Here is a 24,240-nt window from a genome sequence, read left to right as displayed (position 1 = left end):
TTATCTGCTGGATAATTGACAAACCTATCTTATTATATTATAAGAAACAGGCACGAGAAACAGTGGTATTAGATACATAGAAATAACGTATTTTGTCCTTTAGAAGAGTTCGGTATGACAAGGATATTAACTGTTTTGTTTCGAAAGCCTGTTATCTAATACATAGTTGAGAATTCAAGTATTTGTTGGTTTTTACCATTTGTTTTCATGTTACGAACGGATGGACATGGATTGTGTTGACAATGTATTGTGTATTAAGAGCAAACAATTAAGATTATATTGCTTTTGTTTTTTTATATTCCGGATACAACGTCAGACCATTATCAACTTTCACTTGTATGAACCATATACAAAGATGTATTGATAAAAGCCAATTAAAATATCTAGCTTTAGGTAATGTGTTAGTTATTTTAACTTTGTGTTATTGTCTCGTTTTTAAATACATCCTAGTTTTTGCTATAATTTAAAAAAAAAAACAGTGTCTGCTAGTCCATCTGAATATTATGCTTGTTTGCACTATGTTTTACCCAGAGAAATGTTCTATATATGAGTGTATAGAATATTCAAACTAGATTACCAAGAAAATATAATCACTTTTATTTTCGCGTCTTCGTTTTGCCATGTATTTAACATTACCAAACTTCAACTGTACTCTATTTTCCCACCTTCATTCCCCTTATGTGCCTAGTATTACCAAATTTCAATGATACTTTGCCCGGCATGACCAGATGGTTAAGGCACTCAATTCGTAATCTGAGCAAATAAACAATGATACTTTCCACTTTTATTTTTGAGCTTTCATTCTTTTCCCACACATTTGGAAACTACTGGTTTATGTATTGCTGTAAAACATAATTATAACTCCATGTTTTGTTTTTTGTCCTTTGTTGATACTCGAACTAAAAATTAAAATATCCAATTGAATTCATTTTCTATACATAAAAGGAACCGGCTCCAAATGGCTGAATTTTAAACGAGCTTTCCTATTAGCAGAAAAAATTAAATCACTTTCAAAAATGAGAAAAAAAATCGAATATCTTTTGTATAACAAACGTTCATTGAATTTCTTTTTATCGTTACTTGGCTTCAAATTTAAAAAAAAGAGAGAGAAAACAGTACAAAATCATTACACACGTCTTCATCACATTGCTGGGCATATTTCTTGAAGTTGCGATATTTATCTATTAAAATCAAGTTTTTCTGAAGTGGGTTTAATCAGATGGACAAGACGTGTAATTCTTCTAGTTTAAATTCAAACTGTATACCTAATCCATAAAGCTTGTCTATTTTCTCCACAGGACACAGCGGTATCAACCAGTTGGGAGGCATTTACGTCAACGGACGGCCGCTACCTGACTCCACACGACAGAAGATTGTAGAACTGGCCCACAGTGGTGCTAGACCCTGCGACATCTCCAGGATTCTTCAGGTGTCTAACGGTTGCGTCTCCAAGATCCTCGGCCGATACTACGAGACCGGGTCCATTCGGCCCCGGGCCATCGGGGGAAGTAAACCCCGTGTGGCAACCCCGCCCGTTGTGAACAAAATCGCCCAGTACAAACGAGAGTGTCCTTCTATCTTTGCTTGGGAGATTCGGGACAGGCTATTATCTGAAGGGATATGTAATAACGACAACGTTCCAAGTGTAAGTAATATTCAATACGTTAAAAGCCTATTGCACGTATACAAACTTAAACTGAAGTTCCCTCATATATACTAAATCAGTTCGAACATTCCGGTATCATCAACGTTCAAGAGTAAATCTGAACGGCTTTCTTATTAAAACCAGCTGTTTAAATAGTTACTAATGTGATACGCGCATGTGTTAATAAAATAAGTTGTTATATATATGGATGCACAATAGACGGTCTCACGAAGGGCCACTGAACAGAGGGACTGATACTTGTTTCATTTATTAACGCTAACATTTTGATATATGAGATAACTGGACATGCAATAGTGAAAGAGGTCCTTTAACTCTTATTATTTAATGCATAGAATTATTGACAATATTTTCACGTTAAATTCATACTTTGTTTTAAAAGTTAATTTCCAAGTTGATTCAGATTACGTTGTTTTGAAAACCGAGTTCGAGCTATATACTTGAATATAGTACATTACTTCACGTATTGTATATTTCGAAACTTTAATTACCAATGCCACTGATATTTACAATACACGTATTGTTCTTCTCCTTAGATTAGCATACAGTAACTTTTATCTATAATACCTTTAATGTTTAATTTCTTTATACTTTAATATCACATTAAATATAAAAGTGTGTATAATACAGCGACGAAAATACAGATGTTTTCTCGTTCAAATCATGTGCAGATAAAACGAGCGTTAGAGTTAATAACCTAATACTTCCTTTACTATTACATATTGCCGTTACCAGAGAGAAAGATTTTCGTTTCAACATTCAGTGTATATAAATGTATTTATTTCGGTTGATCCTTCGTAGTTTGTAATAATTTAGATAATTAATTTTGTTATTGTTTTAATCTTTAAAATAACTCCGAGCATCATTTTCTAAGTCACGTTTTAAGGACATCGAATATTCACTTGTTATTCTACATTATTTTAAGTTCGACGTCAGTGTATTTTTTTTTCTCTAATTCATGTGCTCATAGTATATAGTTAACGTCGTGTAGTAATTTTAGAACACTCGAACCCCTGGTAATGCAGCAACATTATATGTTATTGTGCTCTGCAGTGATTGCCCCTACATTATTTTTGTTGGTTGTTGAATTTTTCGGATAAAGCTACTTTAAAGCTACTCTTCACTATCCCTTCCTACTTAATTTGTAAGTCGTACGGTAAAGGAAAGGCAGCCATTCAACACCATCCACCACAAACTGATGCTGTTACCTTAATCGAATAGCAAGATAGGATTTGATTGTTTCTCTTCTAACACTCAAAATAAGTAGCACAAATGTTTTGTTGTTGTTTTCTTGAGCACATTAACCACTGGGCTACACCGTTCCCACTTTGGTATTATTAGACATTTTATAATCATTGTGTCCATTTAATATAATAATTTTTTGTAAGACAACCACTAATATTTAGCCTAGTATTTGTTCATAAAGTCAGGAATTCAAGTATTTAATTCTTAAATACTTGTTTACTTGATGAATGTTGTAAATGGTCATTCTAAAGCGATGTCTCACCTATAAGATAAACTCATAAGCACATATCGTGTATGTGTAATGAGAAATATTGGTAAAACAACATTACCATAGAAGTCTTTTAAGTGTTTTATGTGAGGAACTCAATAAATTTGTAAAAAAACAAAGAAATATTTAAGATAAATTATCTTCTTATGTGACGAAATTGCACAACGTTTTGGCTATTCTTGGCCACATTCGGTGCTCAATCTTGAATTTAATTAGAACCACTAGGACGAAGTTTGATTCATAGGGTATTAGTGATGACATCTGGGTCAACTGTTAGAAATGTTGTATGATAAAATTATGTAACTCAGATAAACATGCATAAAATCAAATAGATTCTTTGATTTTAACCGGCTTATATTTAATTCCTAATAACAACTAGAGAAGTCCCGTCATTCTTTGTTTACACGTCACAACTAGAGAAGTCTCGTCATTCTTTGTTTACACGTCACAACTAGAGAAGTCTCGTCATTCTTTGTTTACACGTCGCAACTAGAGAAGTCTCGTCATTCCTTGTTTACACGTCACAACTAGAGAAGTCTCGTCATTCTTTGTTTACACGTCACAACTAGAGAAGTCTCGTCATTCTTTGTTTACACGTCACAACTAGAGAAGTCTCGTCATTCTTTGTTTACACGTCACAACTAGAGAAGTCTCGTCATTCTTTGTCTACACGTCACAACTAGAGAAGTCTCGTCATTCTTTGTTTACACGTCACAACTAGAGAACTCCCGTCATTCTTTGTTTACACGTCACAACTAGAAAAGTCCCATCATGTTTTATTTAAATTTCATAATTTTGCTGAATAAGTTTAGAACCATTTATTTACGAATAAAAAGTAAATCATCTCTCAATCCAGTTTTAAGACTTGTTTTGCTCGACAGTCCGATATGTTGTTACACCTAATATGCACAAATGTTTTAGTTTAAAAATGTTAAACCTTATATTCGAGACTTACAGCATGAATAGAATACGCAAACTCAGAATTACATTTTTATCACTAAGTTATATTATATATGATTTTGTTGGTTATTTTATTTGCAATTTCACTAAGTATTTATGCTGATGTTTTTAAAGACAAAACATTTGCTTAAATTTGAATCCATGAATGAAACTCAACTAGTTCCGGTCCAAGAGACTTCTTTTTTATCAATCAATCTACAGTAACCTAAGGTGTGTAGGTTTCAGAATTGGACTTTGAACACACGATACATTAATTTCAGGTAAACATTTGTTTAAAAGAAACGTCTCCGTGCAGTGAAATGGAAACACTTCTTAACTCGATTTAATGCGTGTTTTTATTTTCAGATAAACATCACACCAACTGTAATCTTTTTCCCGCTAAATGAAGTTTGGATTATTTCAGAGAAAATGAAGGGTGGTTCGGGTTCGAAGCCATGTTAGCTTTCTTAACGATGTTTTTTATTCTTTTCGGTGTCGTCGATGATTTTGAAGTAATACCATTACACTGATATATAGCACTTTTAATGCATGTTTTAATGCAAATTAGAACATTGTAATCATAATAAAACAGAATATTGCTGTAATGTAACACTAGTAACACCCAGTATAATATAATCGACAAATAACCACTTAGCGGAGGAATTTTATCCCTTGTAATAAAAAAGAAATGGTTCAATGTAAGATTCGTAATTAGTGTGATTTGTAGGAACGCATATCATATCTTCTTATTATTAGGTACATTGGTTAAAAAACACAAAAGCAGATGATATTTGGATAATATGATGGAGTACGTTGCTTCGCGGCAGAGATGTTAGCTTCCGGAGGGTGTTAATGTGGTACCTCGTGTTGTCACAATGTTCCTCACCAGGAGTTTCTGGGTGATTAACTCTTTAATCATGTCCTAGATCGTTTGCATATCCTGCAAATGTAGCAATACGACAATAAAAAGTTCGTTTTCTATCACAAACAGATATCAGGGTCTTGAGACGATCATACGTTGGCCGTAATTATTCTTTGTTACCGTCTATCCTTTGGTTGTCGTGGGTTTCAATTCGTTTCCTTCCCAGCACATTTTTTTATTTATCACAGTTCAAACTATGATACTGATAAACCGCAACGTTCGGTACACAATAAAAACTTTCGAAGACACTGGTTTCACTCATTCTAATTCTGAAGGAAATTTATTAAATTAATGAATTCAAAGTTTTGTAGACATAACAAATTAAGAAATCTAAACGATGTAAAACTACAGTGATATAAATAAATGTATATGTTTTGGTTTGAATTTCGCGCAAAGCTACACGAGGGCTATCTGCGCTAGCCGTCTCTAATTTTGCAGTGTAAGACTAGAAGGAAGGCAGCTAGTCATTACCACCCATCGCCAACTATTGGATTACTCTTTTTAATAACGAATAGTGGGATTGACCGTAACATTATAACGTCCCCACGGCTGAGGGGCGAGCATGTTTAGTGCGACGGTGATTCGAACCCGTGACCCTCAGATTACGAGTCGAGTTCCCTATCCATCTAGCCATGCTGGGCCAAATGTAAATGGAAGTGTCCCGGAATAATTTAAGTAATTTATAAATATTTCACTGGTTTATAAAATGCTTAATAAAGAAAGGAAAGCGAGGCTAGGACTATTCTTCGAAAATAAATTTTAGGTCAAGATACAATTTACTGACATGTAAAATTATCCCTATATATATGATAATATTCATTAAATATAACGAAGGTATCAAGGTTTTAATTTACTCAGAAAATGCTGTAAGCAGTTTACTTCATTGACAACGAAATAAAAATTGTTTAGCTTAGTAAATTAAAACTTGTAGTTGTTTTAGCGATCTTGAAAGAAACTGAAGTGAATTATTAAAATTTTTCATTCCACATTTTATAAAAGAATACTACGTGAAATAAACCTCTCTTCCTTCAATCGTAAAGAAATATTAAGTAGATTGGTCATTAATATTAAAACTGATAAATGTTCACAATTATCTACCTTATGACGAAACAATATTTTACTTTTCTAATATATTGAAATACTATTTTCAGCCTTTGGTTCTTTCAGCGCAGGCCCGGCATGACTAGGGGGTTGAGGCGCTTGACTCGTAATCTGCTGGTTGCGGGTTCCAATCCCCCTCACACCAAACATGCTTGCCCATTCAGCCGTGGAGACATTATAATGTGTGACGCTCAATCCCACCATTTAAAAGAGTAGTCCAAGTGTTGGCGGTGGGTGGTGATGGCTAGCTGCCTTTCCTCTACTCTTACCCTGCTAAATTAGGGACGGATAGCGTAGATATCCCTCGTGTAGATTTGCGCGAAATTAAAAAACAAAAACCTTTCAGCGCAAAGCCACAGAATAGGGTATATGTGCTATGTCCAAAACAGAGAATCGAGCAATAAATCTGTAAACCCTTGAACTTATCACTTACACACCGAGGTACAAAACGCTTATTGTACATACATGTGCTGATTACAGTTTCATAGTGTGCAACTTATAATTTTGTGTAAAACAATTTCTTGTACATCTAATTCACAGTCACTCAAACGTGAACTTTACGTCAGAAAAACAATTTGTTCTTATGAATATGATGCACCTTACAGTTTTATTTCACCAAGTTTCCCAATGGGACAGCGATATCTGTGAGGAAATACAATGCCTCACCTCTGAATTCAGTTCTCCCTGGTGGGCACAGCTGATATATAACTAGTTATAGTTTTGTACGAAACAACAATCAGTTAACCACACTTTTCACTGAAACTGAAAATCTACTTTGTGACGTAGGGACCCATTGCATCCTTTGATTCGCCGTATCGTCTACTGTCATAGTGCGTTGCAATTTCTCCTATTCAAGGCTTATCAACAAGGGTTGGATTAGCAAACTGAAGAAATACAATTTTATATGGTTAGTTTCTACAGAAGTAAACAAGTGAATGTTTCTCAGATTAATAGTTATTTTCAGGGCATTCTTCTCAGGTAATATTGTAATCCGTATATCACAATATTCTTACTTTTTATCGATAATTAAGTCATTGTTTAAATTTTCGTTGCCCACTGAAATTTCATTTATGGTTTTAATACTGGAATATTGTGAATAAAACTGTGTCTTCCAAGGAATGCCTTCAGCAATATCCTGTTATACTCAACACAATGGCCTATGAAGTCACCATAATTAAAAGGTGTAGCGTACCTGAGGCTGATCCTATGTGTTTGGACCTCGGGTAAATATTTACCTTAGCAACGCCCATACTCTAAAATTATATACTACATAAGTATACCACGTTAACAAAACTTTTTTAACGGCATAAAAATTTAAAAAGTAAAGAGAACCTTGTCAAAAAATACAATATGTACAATTTTTTCTAATATAAAGATTAATTAATACTTTAGCTTGATGTATCTTCTGACACTTCTGTTACTGAATGAACGAGGCTACATTTGATGGGTTATAAAATCAGGGACGAGTGTAATATAGATACGCAGTAAGAACAGTAAATACCAGTTATTTATGGAAATGAAATACAAATCCAATAACCTGTGCTCCTTTGAAAGATGGACCTTCCTTCTTCAGTTTGCTTCTGAAAGAAGAAAGGTCCACCTTTCGAAAGACCTCGGGTTATTGGATTTGTATTTCATCTCTATCATTCACGAACGTACGTGTTATTGTTTAACATCATGAGCTGTTTATGGAATATGTTTATGTGAGTAATAACAACTGTTTGTCAAGAACATGGTAAGGTCATTATTGTTTCTGTTCCTTATATTATATATATATATATATCAAAGAGTTCATATTATATATATATATATATATATATATATATATATATAACAGTTATACTAACTGTTAAAAGATATAAAGACAATAAACGCAATTCTTCAGCGAACCCGTATTATTTGTCGCGGATCAATTTATTGATGTAAGTAATAAGGCTTAATATGAGGTAAGCCAATGCCCCTCTGTTTTCTCGGTGTCGCTAACAAGGACAATGAAATTGTTATACACTCCCTAGCGGTTACAATAAGCCAATTTCTGGCAACAGTAGGTGGGAACTAGAAAGTATTTACCGGCAGTTAGCCAGCTTGTTCACTGGCTTTGAACACTGGTAACGTTGTCGTAAAACGAGAAAGTAGCGGGCGAAGCAAGCGGGCGCTAGTCTGTGTATCGACTTACCGGTTAACCTAGCAGTGTTATAGTTTTTATTGAATGTTACACATTAAGATTAAGTTCTTCTATTAAATGTATTAGGAAGCTTTTTTTTAATAAAATGGCCACAACATTCGATTTATGTAATGAAAATATCAAACTTAAGTTTTTCAACTTGTACTTCAGTCTGATTGAAACAACGCCATCTGTTTTATCCTCACAACTTGGACTCGATTTGTTTAGGGACCTGAATTATCATTAATATATATATTTTTTTCAATGATATTCAATTTGATTAATTTCTTCTCTTGAAAATGTGAGATGGAATATGCTAGTAACGATATTTATAAAATTCCCTAAGTCTCCAAAGTCCACGAGAACAGGTCAGCTGATTTTGTCTCGTACTCACGTGCAAGTGCTCGTTCTGTGTTTAAAATTGAATTGTCACAAGTAGTGTACCTGAATGATTGATCCATGCACTAATCAACGAAGAATCTATAAGCTTCGACTATCGCGCCAATATATCTCATTATCACACATTATTGTAAACAGTGTCATTACGTCCATTCCTTTTTTTTTTTTTTTTAGGTTTATAAATCAGTAAGTGTGTCAATTAATAGACCCCTTACATTTTATATTTGAGTTTCTACAGCTACTTACGTCGTTATCTTATGACGAGTAAATGTTCTATTGTTTCTTAATGGGAACGTGTAAATCAAACGTCTTTATGTTTAGCAATATTAGTTTACAAGGACTCGTTTGTCTTTCTCTCTTCTTAGTTAATGTACAATCAACAACTTTCAAAGTACACACTGTATATCGAAACGTGTCGTGTTTTTTTTACATTTGTAATGAAATTTTATTTGGATTTTCAAACCTGGGAATCCAATTACAATGCAAGAAGCAACTAACAATACATGTCACAATACAATGTGAAATGATAGCTTTGTTACTTTGTCGCATGTCTTTATGTTGGTATATTTCAGTGGAGATTGTATTGAACAGGCTTTTCGCAGAGTAATAACGTTAGTGTTAAGGTAAAAGTGGTAAAACCTAATACCACTCGAGTGTATGGCTCCTTCTGAATAGCTTTTTTTAGAGCTAACATGTCTTTGGCGCCTAAGGTAAGTAATAGTTATTTATTATGCATATCTTTATTATTAGATTCGGGACGAACCTCAGCTACAGACTCTGGTGATTTCTTCACTGGAACGCAAAGCCTTTAAAAGAGCCGATTGTTTGCTATCCTCTGGTTAAACTCTCCATACTTTGTTCCTGTATGTGGATATACTTACACACACACACAGACATTGTGCATGCAGTCAGTAGCGGAAGTAAATTACTACCTCGTGAAAAGACGCAATATTGCCAACTCTCCGTGCTTAAGCGAGGAAGGAACAAAACTGATATCAATTTCTCGCGGTACGTGCGACGGCTCAGTGTAGGACATAGTTGTAGGAGGAGGGTTGGCTCCGGTCCACGACATGTCACTGACGACCTCACTGAGGCTTGGAAACAATGCAAACACCGTGACAAAGTACATTACTTTATAATGAAAGACCACGAGGTGATTTTGTGACGTCTTGAGCCAGTACTGTATAATCTGAAAAGGTAGTGTCTAGAGAGTTGTATCCTGGACTTGACGTCATGTTTCAGCGATCCACAGGATGCACTTCTGATAAATTGTACTTTGTGGAAGCGCTCGACTGCCGTTGTATAAGCATATTTAAGATTGTACAACTTAATGAAGGTGTTATCAAAGTGATATTAATGTTTCAGATTTCAACGCTGCTATTTTTTGCAGAAACTGTTTGTTTCAAAGCAATGTTAAGTACCTCCCTTTAATGAAATGTAAAGAAAAAAGGCGTATTACATCATTTTATACAGAAGGTGTTTGTTATGAAGCACAGTGCATCATTTTATACAGAAGGTGTTTGTTATGAAGCACAGTACATCGGTTTGTACAAAAGTTGTTTGTTATGAAGCACAGTACATCATTTTATACAGAAGGTGTTTGTTATGAAGCACAGTACATCGGTTTGTACAGAAGTTGTTTGTTATGAAGCACAGTGCATCATTTTATACAGAAGGTGTTTGTTATGAAGCACAGTACATCGGTTTGTACAGAAGTTGTTTGTTATGAAGCACAGTACATCATTTTATACAGAAGGTGTTTGTTATGAAGCACAAGTACATCGGTTTGTACAGAAGTTGTTTGTTATGAAGCACAGTGCATCATTTTATACAGAAGGTGTTTGTTATGAAGCACAGTACATCGGTTTGTACAGAAGTTGTTTGTTATGAAGCACAGTGCATCATTTTATACAGAAGGTGTTTGTTATGAAGCACAGTACATCATTTTATTCAGAAGGTGTTTGTTATGAAGCACAGTACATCATTTTATACAGAAGGTGTTTGTTATGAAGCACAGTACATCATTTTATACAGAAGGTGTTTGTTATGAAATACTATAAATATAGTAATGTTTATTAATTTTTAATACGTGTGAAAGTAGCTAGTTACAGCCAATTGGTCACTTAAGGATAGAGAGTTTGTTCTGATTAACTACTAGAAAATATGACTGGAGTGACTGACACTTCTCGAGATTGAAACATTTTTATTTTAAAATATTTTTAAAAATCATATCTCAAGTGATTTATTACAGCAAAAATGACTTTATTTCTAACAAAATAAAATATCTATTTGGCTTCATGGAAAAAAAAAAGTTCGAACTTCAATTGAGACAGCTGCACGTGTAAAGAAAAGCATGTGTGGCGCAGGCGGTAACTTCCAAGCGTGTATTTTTTTTCCGTGTAAGAGAACTTGATTCCATTAATAATCGACTTAGTAACTATTTCTTTGTTGCAAGGTGTATGAATAACAGCCAGTGATTCACATTTTCTTACTCAGAAGCACATATCGTCTTTCCATTTCTCTTTGCAGAAGTTCTATTTTGTTCCAGAGAGAAAGAGTACAAATTCACTTAAGGAACAATAACAAGACTTTTAACATACACGTGTATACAGTTAGTTTTAATCTCTCCTGAGAGATTCTTCAATCCACACGAAACGCTGTGAATTCTTTGGAATAGAATGTGTCGGCTAACTTCAAATAGGGCTCCCTGTAGTTGAGAGAGTTGTGGATTTTTAAAAGGGCAAAGACTTTATCCTCCAGACTTGAGCGGGTAGGGGGGATCTGTTAGGTGTTTAGTTCTCCTGTTAAAAGAGAAAAAAAAAACATGTATACTTTATTGGAGTGACTTGTTCAGTATATTCGTTGTATGACCGAAAAGACCTGGCCGGTAGAAACCCAGTATGAAGCCCACAACAACACATACAAGTGTATTCATAGGAAACGGATTCGTCCTCCAAGAACTACTTTGTTAAATTTTGCCAAGCAGATTCCTAATCTTTAAAGTGTACAGTGTGCACGAGCTTTCAGTGTAAAATACATAGCGTCTCTCTCAAAGCAGACCTTTCATCTGGGGCCCAAAGTACTCAAAACTGATTGAAACAGTTAAACTACTGATGAAAGCAACGTTCGACCAGAGGAAGGGAGTGGGGCACAGCTCTCCCAAAGAGAAATTGGACAATAAACACTGGGCATATCATACATCACAAACCGACTGACTCCACCAACAGTAGGGTTTTCGGTGTGAAAGCGAGACTTCTAGAGGTGGTTTTGTCGATTATGTTCGACCGTGTCGTCTCGTCATGCCCTTTTAGCACGAGTTCAATAGAGATCTCGCATGCTTCCTCAACTCTCTTATGGGAAAGTGGGTAGACAACATGTTTAACCTCGACTGTCGGAAAAGCAAATTTGTCATAACAGCTAATACAGTAGTTAAGCACGCATCTGAATCATTGTAAACCAGATAAATCAGGTTATGCTTCCTATCTAGTGTCATAAACACGTTATTAGAAACACATTTCTTTATATGAATATTTTACTTTGCAGTTAGTAACGATCTGATAAACATTATCCCAAAGTTTAATATAGTGTTCCAAAACTGGTCTGTACCCATACTGTTTTTGTTCTCAAACATTATATCGTTGGGCATACTTGAGAAACTTAGTCAAATAATAAAAAAAATGTTCGGAATAATGAAAGAACCAAACATTTTCGGAACATATACATTTTGTACTCTAAATAAAGGTTAAATAAAGTTTTTTAACAGTCTTATTTTAACAGTCTTTTTTTTTCCCGAAAGTGAATCTGCTGTTAATTCATATGAAATAGTTTCACTGCTGTTTCCCTCGCGGTGAAACATATTTTAGTTACAAATTTTCCTGCACGTCTCCTATAAAGTCCTATACTTCCTCCCTCCGGAAGACAAGAAAGCATCTAAGCACGAGCGAAAGTAGGGGCGACTATTTAACGACTTTCCGAGTCACGCTTATTCAACAAATGTTCGAGCGTCAACCTCGTTTTGAGGAAGGTTTTACAATCAAGTAAATAACTCTTGCAGTTGAGTTTTCTTTTCTGGTCTGTATATATTTATTATCATCTGTGGGTTAACACTGTCTTCATAGATATCACATATACAATTATAAGTAATTCTGTTACATATTTATTGTTGTTTTGTTTGTTTTTTAGAAATTTCGCGCAAACCAATACAAAGGATTCTATGCCTATAGCCGCCTCACGTTTGTAACTGAAAGACTAGAGGGAAGACAGCTGGCTATCAATACCCACTGCTACTCTTAAATTCCTGGCTGAATAATGTGGTTTAGTCGACCTTCGTATATTACACATACACGCCTAAAATGTGGAACGCTAATTTTCGCAGAAAGCCACGGACCACGGCTCCTCAGCTTCACTGTCCGGGCACTGGTCCTACTATTAAAGAAGCTGTTCTTCTTTTTGTTCTTCAGAGTTGTCAGCTCTCAATGAAAACATTCAATGTACTAACTGTACTGAATATTGTTTTACTTTTAGTGGACATCAATTAAAAAGCGTTTTGTCGCAGCACATTCCATAAATACACAACGTGATCACAAAATAAAATCACACTTAGATGCTGGATATATTTGTATTATATTAATAATCTAGCATACATATATCTTCAAAAACTAATCAACTGTTTTCCGTTATATCCTCAGAAAACGCAAAGGCCTTTTTTGAGCGATTGAAGAACTTTTCGTTTATTTACCCTTCCCTGTTTTATACCCTGGCATCTCGTATTTTTTTCTGTTTTGAAGCCAGCGACAAGTCCGAGCCTAATAGGCCTAATAGGCCCCACTTTTCGTAGGAGTGTTAATACTTTAAACAATGGTTATATCAGCCAGAGTAGACCCGGCATGGTCAGGTGGGTTAAGGCGTTCGACTCGTAATCTGAAGATCGCGGGTTCGAATCACCGTCGCACCAAACATTCTCGCCCTTTTAGCTGTGGGGGCGTTATAATGTTACGGTCAATCCCACTATTCGTTGGCGAAAGAGTAGCTCAGGAGTTGGCGGTGTATGGTGATGACTATCTGCCTTCCCTCTAGTCTTACACTGCTAAATGAGGGACGGCTAGCTTTGCGAAAAATTAAAACAAATAAACCCTTATACGTAATTGTAAGAACAAAAAAAAGGCCCATAAAAACTGCAAATCGGAAAACGGGAAACCACAAATTTGCACGTACCCAACAAGCCTTCATGCCAAATTTGGTGGAGGTCTATCAACAATGGACGAAGTAATAATAAAAAAAAAATCCAAAACGTCCATGAAATCAACAAAACTCATAACTGAAAATTTATATGCATCTCCCTATGGATCCATTGAACCTCCAAACCAAATTTAGTGAAGATCTGTCCTTGCGAAGTAGTTACACGGACAGTACTATTATATACATACACATATGCGCACATTTTCATATAACAATTGTGAATTAATGCAGTGCAGCGTTTCACAAGCTATTATGTTTTTACTTATTATTCGAATTTCTAGCTACAGTAATCTCTTATTTATTTACCTACAAGTAAATGGATGGTTGTTGATAAAAACAAAACATACTTCTTTATTCTAAAGACTATGTGTTCGATTTTATTCGCCAACGTTGTGTTTTAATTTTACAGATATTATTAATTCCTCAGAAAAGCTTTGGTAACTGCAGGTTCTCGGGTCATTGTTACCATTGAAAATGGTTACTCCGTTTTCTTTAAGTAACGTTTATGTGGTAACTATGATTTTCTTATTTATCTAGATACACTATATGGCCAAAAGTATGTGGACACCCGACCATCACACCCGTATGTGCTTCTTGAACATCTCATTCCCAAACCATGGGCATTAATATGGAGTTGGTCAGGGCTCTGTGCACGCCAGTCAAGTTTTTCTACACCAGCTTCAGCAAACCATGTCTTTATGGATCTCGCTTTGTGTCATGGTGAAACAAAAAAGGGCCTTCCCCAAACTGTTGCCACTAAGTTGGAAGCACACAATTCTTTAGAATGCTATTGTTTGCTGTAGCATTAAGATTTTTCTTCACCGGAACTAAAGATTCCAGCCCAAACCATGAAAAACAGCCCCAGACCATTACTCCTCCTCCACAAAACTTTACTGTTGGCACTATGCATTCAGGCAGGTAGCATTCTCCTGGCATCCGCCAAACACAGATTCGTCCGTCAGACTGCCAGATAGTGAAGCATGATTCATTACTCCAGAGAACACTTTTTCACTGCTCCAGAGTCCAATGGCAGTGTGCTTTACACCACTCCAGCCGATGCTTGGCATTGCACATAGTGTGCGGCTGCTCGGCCATGGAAACTCATTTCATGAAGTTCCTGACGAACAGTTCTTGTACTGACGTTGCTAGGCAGTGGTGAGTGTTGCAACTGTGGACATATGATTTATACACGCTACGCGCTTCAGCACTCGGCGGTCCCGTTTTGTGAGCTTGTGTGGCCTACCGCTTCATGGTTGAGCTGTTGTTGCTCCTAGACGTTTCTACGCCAAAATAACAGCACTTACAATTGACCGGGGCAGCTCTAGCAGGGCAGAAATTTGACAAACTGATTTGTTGGAAAGGTGACATCCAATGACAGTGCCACGTTCAAAGTCACTGAGCTCTTCAATACGACCCATTCTACTGCTAATGTTTGTCTACGGAGATTGCATAGCTGTATGCTTGATTTTATGCACCTGTTAGCAGTGGGTGTGGCTGAAATAGCCGAACCCACTAATTAGTAAGAATGTCCACATTCTTTTGGCCACGTAGTATATAACCACCATTTATTATTCTTAAAACGACCCCGTTTTAATCTTGTGAATCAGATGAGGCCTGTTGTGGACTGATTGTTATGGTACTGGCTCAACATATTACCAAACATGCTCATCCTTTCAGTCGTGGTGGCGTTACAATGTGATGCTCAAGCTCACTTTTCGTTGATAAAGAGATAGCCCAAAAATTGGTGGTTAGTGGAGTTGACTAGTTGCATTCCTTCTAGTGTATTGCTTCAAAACTAAGGACGGTATCGCAATAAGTTATTCTAGGCTATTTGTCATCCAAATTCGATATTATGATTTGAATATTTGCTTCGTGAGATTATGGCAATCACAGAGTTGTTAAAACGACGTTGTTTCTCTGTCGAGTTGAATATTTTAGCTGAAGTTTCAAAGTTTTCTCTATTTGTGCTTCCTTATTGTAAATTTCAGCAGCGTTAAGGCATCTCGAAAATTTCAACTTTATGTTCTAGCCCATGTTTTTGGATTTTTGACACAGTTCCTTAAGAAACACCTTTGTGAACTATTAAAATTAACGTAATTCAACATCAAACTCAGAGTTTGCCCTATCTTAGAAGGCAAGTTGGATTTCGTAGCTAGCTTGGGTACAAAGTAATTTTTACTGTACTTTCATCAAATAGTCTCACACAATACACTGACGTTTGTCACTTTTGTGAAATTATACTATAGTGAAGAATTTGTACATTATACGTATATTTTAAAATTAAAGCGACAGTCCACGTCCCATGGCTAGATGAATAAGGCACTCGACTCGTAATCTGAGGGTCGCAGGTTCGAATCACCGTCGCACCAAACATGCTCGCCCTTTAAAGCGTGGGGGCATTATAATGTACTGGTCAATCCCACTATACGTTGGTAAAAGAGTAGCCCAAGAGTTGGCGGTGGGTGTTGATGACTAGCTACCTTCTCTCTTGTATTACACTGCTAAATTAGGGACGGCTAGTGCAGATAGCCCTCGTGTAGCTTTGCGCTAAATTCAACTTAAACCAAACGCATTATACTGTTATATTTGACGCCCGTACATCTTGAAAGTTGTCCTGCAGCATACTTTCAATTGCAGAAAACCTCGTCATAAAGCTTTCATATCAAAAGTGCAATGCTGCTCTATATGTGCTTTCTATAAGTAAAAAAAAAATACAAGGAGAATGGTTAGTAGTGTTGAAACAAAAGCGTGAATATCTAGTATTTTTCAGATTCTTGATGCCACACTTTATTTTTTACTTAGATTGAGGCACGACTTATTGAAGTTCTCTTTCTGGGCACTTCTGGTTTCTCAAACTGATACATATTTTTTTTATTTCCAGTGCCATTAAGTACAAAATATAACCCTGTCTTGAAAACTTTAAATCCTCGATTTCGACACAGCTTTACGATGTGAGTGTATAAATATGTGGCTTTGTAAAGAGCTGTCTCATTTTTTTTACAGACCGATCGATTTTCTGTGGCATCAGATTCTCACGAAATGCTAAGCAAACACAAAATGTAGTTCTGATACATTCCGTTGCACCGCAACTTTATATTGGCTTTGATTGCCAGGCAACTTGGTGATTTGCATACTCAAAATCGTTCTGATATAATCACTCAAGCATCCGTGTAACGCGAAACTAAGTTATTAAATAGCTGTAACTTGAATCTAGCAAAACGTAGAATATCTAAGACTGTAAATAAAATATCGGATATGTAGCGAACATTTTAAAACTTTTACAGGTATCTTCAATTAATCGAGTTTTACGAAACCTGGCGGCTCAAAAAGAACAACAAGTGCATGCACAAGCACAAGATGCTGTCTATGATAAACTACGTATACTCAATGGTCAGGGATGGCCTCGCCCAAACCCCTGGTATCCTGGTAGTGCAACATTTGGTGGAATAACCCCTGCTTGCGTCCCTCCTCCAGTGACTGCTCCCAGTCTCCCTACCGAAAATGGACAAATTCAGAAAAAAGGTAAGAAATAATTTCATATATCTCCCAAGATCATATAAGTGTATATGATACTAAGTTATTTTTTCCCGTTCCATGAGTATTTTTGGGGAAAAAAAATCAATAAAAATGTGTGTATTTTGTTCCGAGTATCATCAAATAACTTAGTGAAAGTGACTTGAAAGTATTAAACTTTGCATGAACTGACCAAAGTTAGATTGTATATGTTTAAAATCGTGTGTTTAGCATTTAAAACTTGAATTGGATCTTACGTGACACATAAGCGAAATGCTCAGGTGAGGTATTCCAAGGCAGATTTTAAACTAGGATGGCAATCATTGAGCGGCAACTGCCGCCTGTTCATGTACTTTCAACCGAACAATTCAAAGCGTGTATCATGTTCAACGGCTTATTACGAGCTTAAACCTTGGATATTTTGATTCGTGGTAACGCACGTTAATACTGGGCCACGCCCAGCTCACTGAAGTTATATAAACTATATAGTGGACAATAGTGTGTAAATTATTTAGAATTTTTTCGCCTGTAAATTCCAAAAGCACGCACATATATTGAGCATAAAATTCGAAAATTTCGGGCATAAGATTTCAAAATAAGTTCCTACGTAATGAGCACGCACTATATATTTATGCATACCTTGTATAGACGTGCATACGTTCGACAGATACATGACTAAAAGTTTTTTTTAAAGATTCGTAAGTATTGTTTTAGAAAACATGGCGTTTCAGCACAATACGTTTTTGTCTCTACTTCAACAACACCGACAAGACAAAAATAAATGTTCTTAGAATAATCAGTGTCATTGCTAGCCCAAACAAAACTAACTTTCTGTTTGGGGATATAACAAATATAAAAAGTCACTTAGTGAAGAGCTGTTTTAGAAGCCTCACTTTGATTGTAATGCTCTGCGCATTACCTAAATAAACACTGTGTATGTCATCTGCTTTGGCTGTGAGGGCTTATGTGCTCTTATTGTTCTAACTGTCTTCGGTATCTCGAAAGGTAATGTTTGCCTAAAAGCATCTACACACTTATGCATATGCATGTCGGAATAATACGTTATCTGTGCATAGAACAAATACACGTCACACATAGCGTGTTTTTTATTATTATTATTCCATGATAATTGTGAAGTGATACTTTTGTTGCTGTGATGTGCTACGTTAATAGTTTGTTTATCTTGTTCTCAAGTTAATTCATTCTCGTGTGATTAATTCATTATGGATACTTTTTTTATTCCACTTGAATAGGCTTTAACTGATTCTATAACATCGTATCAAAAGAAACTACTCGTGTGCGAAGTTGCAAATAGCCTTCAACATGTTTTATAACAGCGTTTTCGACATTTGCAAATATATGTTAACAGATTATTTAATAACATATGGGTAATGCAAAAGTTTTCATATGGGATAGCCGGCATTGCCAGGTGGTTTAAGGCATTTGACTTGGAATACGAAGGTCGCGGGTTCGAATCCCGTCGCACCAAACATGCTCGCCTTTCCAGCTGTGGGGGTGTTATAATGACGGTCAATTCCACTATTCTCTGGTAAAAAAGTAGCCCAAGAGTTAGCAGTGGGTGGTGATGACTAGCTGCCTTCCCTCTAGTCTTACACTGCTTAATTAGGGACGGATAGCGCAGATAACCCTCGTGTAGCTTTGCGCGAAAGTTACAAAACAAAAACAATCATATAGTGGGTACTGCAAATGATGTTTAACACATTTTTGACAACAACTGTATTAATATTTGCACTGTGCAACAGAACACGTGCTTTTGTCTGTATGTACTTACAAGAGACAAGCTAAATCTGGAGATAATTCTATTGACTTTACACGGGTTAAATATATGAAATGAATTTGCATCCTAAGTCTGAAATGAATGTTAGTTCTCGAATGAAAAAGGTGGACAAATACTGTGTTGCACTTGTCGAAATACACTGAAATGCTTATAAATACGTATCCAAACCAGATAACACAGCAATGATTTCATTTGTATATTATAACACTAAAAAAGGTGTTGAAAGCTAACATACCGAAAAAAAAAAGTTCAACAATCTATTTAGCCATTAGTTGTGTATAATTACGTACTACGTCGGATAGTGGTGAAGATAGCATGTCTATTCCTGTGTGTTTTGTTCATACACGTTTGCGGATTGCATTTTAAAATATTTTTACTTCATTGTTTTGTGGTCTCTGACACTTTTCGTTCATTTACTCATGTTGATATTAAGTTCTCATTTTATAATTACTAGTCTATCTCTAATATTATAATATGTGTATGTATAAGGAGTTAGGCTTTCCTCACCAAAAATGAAGCAGTTTTTAAGTTAGTCCAGTTAAATTAGTTTTTACAAGTAAACTAACAAACGTGTATAAATCAACCGCACGCTTTAAGGGTTAAGTGTAGGTTAATTAAACATTTTTTTTTTATTTTCTAAAATGGAAATATATAATGATATATACATATGTTTCTAGAGTTCATTTAAATGTAGGTAATGTCTCTTATAAATGTCTTGCATACATATTTATTTGTAGGCTTAACAAATTAAAATAAAACAGTGAACAGACGATAATTCAATTTGGGTGTACACTAGGGCAAAGACAGTGGTTGTTACTGTCTTCTTGGGTTTATTTTATTGTAGTTTTATATTCATGACCAGGATTATCTACTATCGTCCCTAAATGTAAACTACTAACTTGAGGAAAGGCATGCATACCAACAAACAATCGACGCTAATGGATTAATTATCACTTTTATAATATACTGATATCTTAAAGTGTGGGGAAAATTTTGTGATACAATCACGATTCGAACCCCGCTCACTTGGTTCTGCTCCAAAATCAGAAATCTCCCGTGTGACCAATACGCACCCTCACATCTTATTTTAATTGTTTACTCCAGTATTACGGACAAAACACCACTTTTATTCGTATATTCAAGTTAACATATATTTCGCTATTTCACTTTTTTTTTTTTTGTTTACAAAATAGCTGTGGGATAATATTTCGAATAGCTCCTCGCACGTGCTTGTCTTTTTTTTTTTTTTTGTCAGTGTGATATCACACTTGAGTTCCCCAGTGACACAGCGGCATGTCTGCGGGCTTGTTAATCATAACAAAAGCTTACTTTGCCATTATGTTAACAATAGAAAAAACAATGAGTTAATGATGAGGTGGGGTTAGTATTTAGCAGTAAAACTGTTACTGCATCAGCAGGTGGTGTGTTTTTGGGTGTAATGAAATATAAATTATTCAATTGTGATTGTTAAAACGTTTTACACTTACGAACACTGTACACTACTGCTTTTCAGAAACTTTTCAGAAAAACTTGTATTTGTAAAGCTAGTAAACTAAAAAAACTTGTATTTGTAAATCTAGTAAATTTAAAAAACTGTATTTGTAAAGCTAGTAAACTAAAAAAAACTTGTATTTGTAAAACCAGTAAACTAAAAAAACAACTGTATTTGTAAAGCTGGTAAACTAAAATAAGTAATGTTTGGCACCTCTCGCAAGATCTTGTGGCGGAAGTATTAGATAATATGGTAAATGTAGCTGAAAGTCTGATAAAGAATGGTTATCGAGAAATGTATACATGTAAAGCATTTACACGTGGATATCACCTGAAAAAGTCTTCTTCAGTGAAGACCATGGATTGATCCAAGTGGAAAACAGATAACCGCTGACCGATTGCTGTTAACGAGACCGTAAACTATATATATATATATATTTTACTGCCATGAAAGAACTTCTTACTATATATGTTCTACCAATTATACGATATCATTGTTCCATATTTAGCAGTTACTTCAATCTACAGAAAAGGTTTTCGTATCATTAGCCCCTTCTTTTTCAGTATTTTTTTGGTATTTGCCACACACACACACACACACACACAGAGTGTAATGGAAATGATTCCAGAAGTACACGATTGATGCACACACGGGAATCACAGAGAATGAGCGATGGCATATTTATTGATTATACAAAACGTTTTGACAGAAAATACCAAACAAAAATGATTACGTTGAACATTTGCTAATTTGCATGCGATCCTTTTATGTAAAAGCACATTGCATCTTGTTTTAACATCTTCATATAGATTATCGGTGTGCATTGTGGAATACTATACCAAATGTTCTGTTTTACAAGTTGAACCTTCTTCAATACGACATGTTCTTAAAGGAATGATGTGCTGGAGCAAAATCTGCCTGCACTTTTCAGCGGTCAGAGTGCCATCAATTATGTGTAGATCGTATACTGAGACGTATTCTCAAACTCATACTGTTCCCCATTGTAGATGTCATTGACTGCAATACTGACCCCATTCTCCATCATCAAATAAACTGTTGTTGGTAGACGATAAACAGTTAGGACTTAACTGACCCCATTCTCTGCCATCAAATAAACTGTTGTTGGTAGATGATAAACAGTTAGAACTTAAATGTGTCTGTAAATAACACACGATTACTCATTTCACTATTTGTGATCAGTTATCTATTTTAACATTTAGGATTGGTTACTTCTGTTTCAGGCAGATTTTGAAACCTCTTCATGCTAATGTTTTGCTGTTCTAGAGATAATAGTGACACCACTTTGCAGCAAATGTCGTTTACGAGATCTGCAACTGACTTCTTGTCTCTTAAATAACATGCCTTGGTATTCTTAACGCCATTTTGAATAATTTTGGTTTTTACCTATGTGTCTTCTTCTATAAAGCGTAAATTAATTTTCTCCTATCTGAGACTGATACAAACCCTACTGAAACATAGTCTTTTTTGTAATTTTATGCATAAACTATACTTCAGCAACCAAATCTTTGATTTCTACACGATTTTTCGCAGCATTTTAGTTCTGGGAGACACTCCTGGACAACTCTACTAATAGTGGGCTTATTATGAGTGCCTGTACTTTTATATGCTTGTTACCGATGTGGCACTTTTCGATTGGTTAGATGACAACCAATCGCATTGTGAATTATCATTATGTGATTATACTCTGCTGCAGTTCATTTTCACACAATAAATGGTTGGCATTTCTTTATATGTAAACAATATGAATACATATATTATATGATCTTTAGGCCCATTGTTTTCATCTTTTCCATAATTAATATTTTCTGCACTGAAGTCTACGTGCTTATAATTTTAAAATAGATCTCTGATATCTTTAGTGGACAAAGCGTCTGTTCATTATGTAGCTTTGTACTTATCAACAAAGATGATTGGTTAAAAAGAGACCTCTATCAGAAACTTGTTACAATGGAATTCATTTTGTAGAACAATAATATATAAACACAACCATTAGACTGAACATAACTGACAATGAAAGACGTATTACCAATAGAGCACATGAAGTGCAACGTTGTTATTCTAAAACACGAATAACTTGTAATATCAATGGTGTTTGTAGCATAGCATTCAATATGGAACAAAATTTAAACGTTTTTTTCATCCGTTTCGTTTTATATTCTTTCACCTCATCTTCTGACATACGTTCTGAGAAACAATAGTCATAAAACTCAAAATGTTAAGTTATATCCCATGTAGATTTGTTTAACCAAACCACAAGTATGTAAAATGACCAACACTTTTCTTTGGTGCATAAATGCATGTACTGAACATGAACTTGTGTAATCGAGGAATTCAGGTCTCAGTATTAGCTGGACAAGAGACCAGAACATCCCGTAGTCCAGGTGACATTTTATGATATTTTGCACATCTTCTAGGGATACTGATTCAGAGTGTTAATGATGACACCTTGCCATTTTTCAAGATATTAAAATATCCAAGATTGTTGCCAAGATGGGTTACCTCGATATACAAATGCCAATATATTGGAATCTATATAATATAGAATAATGATTTTGGTGTATATTACTGGGTTTTTGGGGTGAAATGTTTTACTATTCGTACTACATAAGAAATGTTACTTTGGTACCTTTGAGGAAGCTGTCATATGTGAATCTAATACAATTTTTGACACAAAATTTATTCGCTTAAGGATCACGAGCTTGGTGATTTCGCGTGACGGAGACCTGCTAAATGTGTTCCATTGTGACTTGAAAACCGTGTTCATTTCAATGTCTGAAGATATTGGCAATATGAGGACAATCAAAACAAAAGGTCACAGTCAAAGGAAAACTAGAGGTAGAGCAGCCAGTTTGACTTCTGGATAAACCATAAGTAATTATCAATGGTGGGTGTATTTTTTTATCTTCATTAAATTGGATTTAAAACGACACATTTCAAACCTTTGTTGATAAATGCTGAAAATATATAACTAGTACACTGTGTGTCACGGGAAAAAAAACAATTCATTGGTATAATTTGCCAATAACTAACGGATAAAAAAGAAATCTTCCTACAATTGAAGGCGTCTTCAATCACAGATTGGTAGTGACAAAATCCAATACTGTACCACAACAAGTCAGTATGGAACTACTCAGTGCCTGGACTGACCTGTAGATTAGTAATGAAAAGGCACATGCTATAATACCTTAGTAAATGGTAGTTGTTACTACCCAGAGAGTTAGATGAATAATGGTGATATATGATGACATTGGTGTATTCGTCCTGCTCCGTCATCACTGTTTGCTGAAGCTCCTGTCGTTCTCTTTTCTAACGGAATGGACCTGATTGTATCGGATAATGGTTGACACAGGAGCAACAGTGAAGAAAATTACAACTGTTGTATCATAACTTTACAGTGGTGCAAAGTTGTCAGCGTTGGAGACGAAATATATACGAAACTATTAACTAAGCAACTGCATTTGTTGTAGCATATTATAA

At 35.4% G+C, this 24,240-nt stretch overlaps 1 protein-coding gene across 7 annotated transcripts in view; it reads left to right on the top strand.

The window, feature by feature from the left end:
- LOC143238086 (paired box protein Pax-6-like) overlaps positions 1-24,240 on the top strand; it is a 125,571-nt gene that overhangs the window by 79,796 nt on the left and 21,535 nt on the right. For all 7 annotated transcript variants that reach the window (XM_076478026.1, XM_076478025.1, XM_076478030.1 and 4 more), the window contains 2 exons: positions 1,299-1,645; positions 17,224-17,461. In XM_076478026.1, coding sequence (XP_076334141.1) covers positions 1,299-1,645; positions 17,224-17,461 — 585 coding nt within the window. The remainder of the gene's footprint in view (positions 1-1,298; positions 1,646-17,223; positions 17,462-24,240) is intronic.

This window comes from Tachypleus tridentatus, chromosome 13, assembly GCF_004210375.1.
Source record: "Tachypleus tridentatus isolate NWPU-2018 chromosome 13, ASM421037v1, whole genome shotgun sequence".
NCBI lineage: Eukaryota > Metazoa > Arthropoda > Merostomata > Xiphosura > Limulidae > Tachypleus > Tachypleus tridentatus.
Note: the sequence above shows the minus strand (reverse complement) of the source record. Positions and strands in the feature narration are given on the sequence as shown.